This window comes from Aythya ferina (assembly GCF_964211825.1).
Source record: "Aythya ferina genome assembly, chromosome: 29".
NCBI lineage: Eukaryota > Metazoa > Chordata > Aves > Anseriformes > Anatidae > Aythya > Aythya ferina.
Genome location: NC_140326.1, coordinates 2014869 through 2021072, shown reverse-complemented (window position 1 = coordinate 2021072; position 6204 = coordinate 2014869). Strand labels below are relative to the sequence as shown.

Here is a 6204-nt window from a genome sequence, read left to right as displayed (position 1 = left end):
CTAAAGCAAGGACATTATTTCCTTTGCTCCTTTCGCTTTTACCCCCTGCTTCCCTCCTTCGGGATGACTTTGCCCTCTTGCTTGGGTGCCTGTGGGAGCATCCCCGACCCCAGCAACGTTGGCACAGGGAAATAACCACAGGGTTTGCCGGGTGGTTCCTCAGCTTTGTTGTCCAAGTAGGCAGGGGGAGGCAGGTTTATTTGAGGTGCCTTAAAAAACCTCGATTCCAGGGGCAAAGCTGGTGAGGACGCTTCTAGTTGGGCACTGAGGGACAATGCCAGGCACTGGGGAAGCTGGGGGAGGTTTTTTGGGGGGGAAGAAGAAAGCCGGGGCATCTCCCAACCCCTGTATTCAGGGTTCCTGAAAATATTCCCTGTTCGTGGTGCTGGGGGGGCTGTGGTTGTGCTGCCTGCCCTGCTCACAACCCCCCTGCACCTCTCTTTGCGCATCGCTGCCGAGGGTGCGTGGCTGGCACGGCTCAGCCTCGCCCCGGAGTCACCAGCTGGAGGCTTTGCTCCCAAAAAAAAGGCACCGTGCATGGGACCGGGGGGGCCCGATTACCCACCCCCACCCCATCAGATCTGGCCTTAACGAAGCGCTGGCTCATTAAGGAATCGCTGCCCTTCGTACCTCCCATGCCTGGGATCAAGCAGCTTTAAATTAAGCTGAATTAACACTGGGGCTGCTCATCGCCGGGGACGAGGCCGGTCAATGCTCAGCCCCGCAGGTGCTGGGAGAGCGAGGAAGAGGCTGGGAGCCTTCAGCCTCAAGGGGGGGGACACGGAGAAGCCTCCCCCCCACCCCTAGACTAGGAAGGAGCCAGCTGCACGGTGTGAGCCTTTATTTCTTTCCACAATTAATGAAGGGGAGCATTAACGAAGGGTGGCCCGGGGCACGGCACCCACGGGACCGCGGTGGAGCTGGGGGGGGGCTAAACAGGGCCATAGAAGCGCCGGTAAGCCTCCTGGAAGCCGATGTGGTCGGCCAGCTCGTCGCAGTCGGGGTTCAGCTCGCACACCTCGCGCTTGGCCTCCAGCGGGTTCCAGGCGGGTGCAGCTCCGTAGACGCTGCTGGGGACAGATGGGGGCACGCAGAGAGGGTTGGGGAGGGGCAGAAGGCACCCAGGGAAAGGACCTGGCAGCAGGGCCCCTCCCCAGAAATGGGATTTCATCGCACGGCCTGGATGGGGAGCGAGGGTTACCTGTCATAGACGTAATTCCTCTTGTGTCTCCTCGCCATCTCGGCACTGGCGCGTTTGGAGATGAAGGCTACGGGGACAGAGCAGGGGATGAGGAAGGGTTGGGTCCTCCCCCACCCCGTCCCCATCCTCATCCTCGGGGTGTCAGGGCCGTGTCTGGCCACGGGCACCACGGGCACTCACCTTCAGAGCTGGGCGACTCGTCGGCGCTGATGGAGTGCTCGGGGGCTGCAGGGGAAGGGTTGAGGTGCTCAATACCCCCCAGTTTGCCCCCCCCCCCCAGCTGCCCCCTCGCCCTGCACCCAGCCCAGTCCCTCACCCGGACTCCCAAAAAGCTAACAAAAGGATCCAGGCCCCTGATCCCTGTCCCTGCACCGCGCCACCCACCCCAAAGCTCAGGAAACCTCTCCCCGAGCCCCTCTGCTCCCCCCAGCTCACGGCGTAGGTCCCCTCCCCGCAGCCCGGCACCCCCTAAAACGCCCCATACCCCTGCGGCAGAGGCCGAGGGTCAGGAGGGCCAGCAGGAGCAGCAGGACGAGGGCCTTCATGGTGCCCGGCCGTGCAGCACCGCGCTCGCTGCAGCCCCCGGTCCTCGAGCAGCTTTATAGGGCGCCGTCAAGGAGGGGCCCCGCAGCCCCGCCAGGGCTATTTCCAGCGCATCCGCTGGGGCCGGGAGCTGCCGGCACAGGCGGCAATTGTGGTTTTGGGGTGAACTCAGTTCCCCTGCGAGCGGCCGGAGCCCGCAGGGAGGGAAACATGGCCCCGGGCCAGCAGAGAGCGGCCGGTGCCCACGGCCGGTGCCCGCCTGGCAGCACCGAGTCTCCGACCCCTAACGGGATGGGAGATGGAGCACCGGGTGCAAATTCCTTGCTGTGCTCCCCAATCCCTGATGGGGCTGTCCCTCGCCTCGCTGCTGGGCTCCCAGCGGGCTCGCAGACACGCTGGGAGCATTTCCTGACAAAATCCACAAGGGTTTCCCCTCGGCACACGGGGTGATTTTTGCCTGGGGACGACGCGCGCTCCTTCAGCAGCAGCCGCTCGAGGTCAGCGGGGCCACTCCCCACGCCAAGCCCCAGGAAGAGAAAACCAGCAGATGCCACTGGCCTTGCAGCTGTCCCATGCCACATCCTCTCCAGCACCTCGTAAAACCCCAAATCAGGGCTTTGTGAGGGCAAAAAGTGTGCTGCTGGCACGGGGTAGGTGGGAAAGGGGACAGGAGAAGCTGGAGAAGGGAACCCTCAGATTCCTCCTTCCCTTTACTTCTTCTTCCCAACTCCTTGACACGAGCAGAGCTCAGGGCCTTCGGCCACCCCTGGCAGCTGGTTCAGGATTCGAAGCAGTGCGAGCTTCCTCGAGCTGCCCAGGACGTTCCCCCTTGGGATCCTGACCACTTCCCAGCCGTTCAGATCCTACAAATCCTGCCCTGTCCTGAAAAGCGGAACCGGAGGCTTTGGGGTGGAGGAGGAGAGAATTCCTGAAGCCAGAGCCTTTGACAAACAAACCCATAAAACTATAGAGTACGTGGGCCAAGGAAGCACAGCAGGAGCCAAGACCGGGGAGGGGGGGAAAGCAACAGCCCCAATTTATTTAGATTATAATGCAGCGAGGGAAGGCTTGTTTATGACAAAAGGAAAATATGCCCAAGTCAGTCAATCACAGGCTGTAATGGCCTCTAATTGAAAACAGAGGCTTGTGCTTGGTGGAAATTGCTACCTTTGTTCTCAGAATTCCTGGTTCGACACCGCACCAGGCAGCTTGCACCGACAGCCCAAGTGCAACGCAGGCCACGGGGCTGACAGGTGAGGACCCGCAGCTTTTGGCAGACCTGGCATCTGCTGGAAACGCTTGTGACTGAGCCCTGCCAGGCCCAATAAGGCTCCTCGTTATCTTCCCAGCCCTGGTGAAGGACTTTCTCCTTCCTCTGAAGAGCAGCCTCGCTTGTAAGGTTTCAGTACGGCCCTTGCAGGCAGCCTCCAGTTAAGTGCCTGCTCCTGTGGCTGGCAAATTTCAGACGGGATGGTGAAGAACCACGCTGGGGGGTGTCACCAAACCCACCTGTGGCTTACAGACGCAAAAAATCAACAAGGAGGTTTCTTAGGGAAATATTCAGTCCCTTTACACAAGCCCACAAAGCCACAGCGGGGCCACGCTAAGCCCTGCTCAGCTCCACACCAACAAGGGACAGGTCCCCGCGTCCTCAAGAAGTGCCCTCCCTGTGTACCGTGCTCGTCTGTGGGTAGCAGAGCAGGGCTGGAAAACAGCTGGGAAAAAAAAGAATATTATGGCAACGAGGAACCTGATGGGATAAGGCAGATGCTGACTTCTTTTCTCAGGGGTCATGGGCAGAATTATTTAAAGAAGTGGGAACTGGACACGAGCACCTACAAACGCAAGGCACAGGAGGAGTCTGATGTGGGCTCCTCACTCCTGAGCGCAGCACAACCACCCTCTGTGCTTTTTTTTTTTTTTTATGTATAAGGCACTGATTTTTCTCTAAGATGCACCTGAAATGCCTTTGAGGTCTCCAATTTGGCTTTAGCATGCCAGAATCACGCTCGTCGTAGTGCTAAGAAAGCGTGTGAGAGCTAAAGAAGTGTGTGGATGGCTCTCAGACCTGGGGGCATACAAATTTGTCATCTGGTCCCAAACATCCTGATGTGCTTTCATAGTTCTTCACAAACTTGGAGCAAATTGTGTAAGTCCAGCAACTTTCTGGTTCTACTGCTGGTTTCTTTCAGGCGGAGAAGATGAGCTCAAGTTTGCATGGTTTGTACGTGCCACACGGTGTCCCACGTCCCGAGGCATCGTCAGTGCTTCAGAGCTGAAGATAAAATTCCTACGTGGACGGTGCAGAATCTCTCTGCTTCCTCACTGGGGCTCCTTGAAGGTCATGATGAGTTCTCGTTGCTCTTTACTAATCGCCTAGAAGGAAAACAACCACCACCAACTTCAGCACAGTGCTTTTTCTCCACAGTTGCCACTGTCCCCAGCACGTACAGAATACAACCCACCGATTTTAAACATTTGCCCCCTGGAACATCCCACTCAGCACGCTCTAGGAGCGCCCACGGAAACCCATCCAAGGCTTCCACTGAAAATTCTCAGGCCTCCCAGGCCAGCGTCAGCAGTTCTTGGCTCCTGGTGAGGCCTTTCATGAGCGAAGGGCTTAAATATAGTGCAGCCGTTTGCTAGTCAAACCACAGCTCAGCATTTCTCTCAGGATGATGCCGCCAAGAGCATTTTTAAATTATTATTATTATTATTTTTTTTACCTGCCAGGCTTGTCTGCGAGTGTCTATCAGCTGCTGCAGCTTAGCAATCTGATCCCTCCCCGCGAGCACAGACTCCGCTAGCTTCCTGTTTTCTTCCTCCTTCTCCTTCAGGACTTTCTGCAGGTATGACTTGTGCTTCAGGAGGTAGGGCACCACGGCGCTGCGAATGTCTTCTTCTGGGATCCCACTGGGCCGCCTGTGAAGGACCAGGACCTGAAGCCACCAGAGGGCCTCGATTCCCCACAGCAATTAGTCTCACACGCTGTAATCGGAAGTTGTACTTTGCCAAAACGCATCAAATCAGCTCACCAAGCCCAGCAATTTACCTTTAGCGCTGCCCAAGCCTGGATGGGCAGATATAACGGGATGTGCACCCGTGGTATAGCCCCTTGTGGGGCACGTGAGGAGAGGGAATCCTCCCCAAAACTCTGCAGTTAGCTGAGGTGTGGAGGCAGGGGATGTAATTAACTTCCCCAAACACAGAAACAAGGAATCATTATGATGATTTTGATTAAAAGACCCGGCCTGCCCTTAGGGCAAACAAAGGCAGCTCATGCAACTCCCAGTACCTGCAGAGCCCCAAAGCCACGCGTTCCTACAAAAAGCATCAATGTGAGCTCCACTGTCAGAACAGAGGCTAAAGGCTAACTCAGCCTCCTGAATTATTCAGATTTCTTTGAGTTTATCCCCATTCTGGTCCCACCAGCACTAACCTCTCCCCTTGCACAGAGAAAGCATAGACACACGGCTTAGAGAAGCACAGACAGAAGAGTTTTCAGATGTTTTAGAAACAATGACATTGCTGTTAAGGTCTGGGGGGTTTTGGAGGATCCCTTTGCAGCACCAGACCTACAGAGCACCTCAGCAGGGCCCGGACATCCCACGGAGCTGCCTGTGGGCTTCCCAAACCACCTGCCACCAAAATTGCTCTTACCAGGCGGGCTCTTTCCAGTCTTTTGACTCCTCCACGATCTTATCCAGCGAGTTAAAGAGCTCCTCCAGGTTCCCCTCCTTCTTCACCTCCTGGATCTCCTCCTGGCAGGGAAGGCACCAGAGGGATTCAGTGGGGCAGTGCCCTGCTCACCTACCCCTGGTTCTCCTCAGGGGAAGGCTCCAGCCTTTCCTGAGGAAAATAAAGCCCGGCAGAGCACCCAGGGGGGTTTCTAACTGCTTTTTTTCCCGATTTTAAGGCGTATTTGCCACCGAGCAGGGGGGTCTCCACCTGGGGCTCGGAGCTCGTGTCCACCCCGGGATCCCCGTTCCCCTTTTCACCTTGATGGAAGCCTGCAGCTGGGCCACGAACTGGTCGTAGATGCTCCTGGTCAGCTCGGGCTGCAGCCTGTAGAAGCGGTGGTAGCAGCTGGCGAACCTCTGGTAGCTGCAGAGCCAAAAAGAAGGGGAGGGGGGGACGGGACCGGGCGTCAACCACCGGGGCGCGGAGCCTTCCTTTCACCCCCTTTCCCCTTCAGCCTCACCTCCCCGCCGCCACCAGCTTCTCCATGAAGGCGTCCACCACGGCTGCGAAGAGCTGCCCGCGGCCGAGGGCGCCGGCCCCGAGCTCCTCGGGGCCGCCATCGCCGCCCTCCGCCGTCCCCTCAGCCCCGCCGCTTCCCGCCTCAGCCGCGGCCGCCGCCATTTTGCCGCGGCCCCGCCGCCATCAGCGCGCATGCGGCGGGCGCCAAAACCGCCCCCCCCCCCCCCCCCCGAGGCTCCCCTCAGGGCCCGAAATTTGGG

The 6204-nt window shown here is 58.2% G+C and overlaps 2 protein-coding genes across 3 annotated transcripts; both read right to left on the bottom strand.

Moving 5' to 3' along the window:
* Positions 1-826: 826 nt before the first annotated feature.
* Positions 827-1860, bottom strand: BGLAP (bone gamma-carboxyglutamate protein). Of its 2 annotated transcripts, none has more exons than XM_084500808.1 (4): positions 1686-1860; positions 1382-1426; positions 1202-1268; positions 827-1070 (listed from the first exon to the last, which is right to left on the bottom strand). In XM_084500808.1, exons 1-4 carry the CDS (start codon positions 1744-1746, stop codon positions 932-934), a joined length of 312 nt encoding a protein of 103 aa, XP_084356934.1. In that variant the 5' UTR covers positions 1747-1860; the 3' UTR covers positions 827-931. The 2 variants fall into 2 exon arrangements, with proteins under 2 accessions (XP_084356934.1, XP_084356935.1); XM_084500809.1 differs by having other exon boundaries at positions 827-1067.
* An 890-nt stretch (positions 1861-2750) lies between these two features.
* Positions 2751-6138, bottom strand: PMF1 (polyamine modulated factor 1). The gene is made up of 5 exons (XM_084500577.1): positions 5946-6138; positions 5743-5848; positions 5405-5505; positions 4471-4666; positions 2751-4120 (listed from the first exon to the last, which is right to left on the bottom strand). Exons 1-5 carry the CDS (start codon positions 6104-6106, stop codon positions 4067-4069), a joined length of 618 nt encoding a protein of 205 aa, XP_084356703.1. The 5' UTR covers positions 6107-6138; the 3' UTR covers positions 2751-4066.
* Positions 6139-6204: the final 66 nt, after the last annotated feature.

Excerpts from the sequence above, each read along its gene's own strand:
- BGLAP (XM_084500808.1), bottom strand. The coding sequence starts at position 1,746 with ATGAAGGCCCTCGTCCTGCTGCTCCTGCTGGCCCTCCTGACCCTCGGC. Across the intron at positions 1,427-1,685 it reads CCTCGGCCTCTGCCGCAGGG|CCCCCGAGCACTCCATCAGC; the intron begins GTATGGGGCGTT and ends CTTCCCCTGCAG. Across the intron at positions 1,269-1,381 it reads CGAGTCGCCCAGCTCTGAAG|CCTTCATCTCCAAACGCGCC; the intron begins GTGAGTGCCCGT and ends CTGTCCCCGTAG.
- PMF1 (XM_084500577.1), bottom strand. The coding sequence starts at position 6,106 with ATGGCGGCGGCCGCGGCTGAGGCGGGAAGCGGCGGGGCTGAGGGGACG. Across the intron at positions 5,506-5,742 it reads AGCTGCAGGCTTCCATCAAG|GAGGAGATCCAGGAGGTGAA; the intron begins GTGAAAAGGGGA and ends CTTCCCTGCCAG. Across the intron at positions 4,121-4,470 it reads CTCGCAGACAAGCCTGGCAG|GCGATTAGTAAAGAGCAACG; the intron begins GTAAAAAAAATA and ends TTTTCCTTCTAG.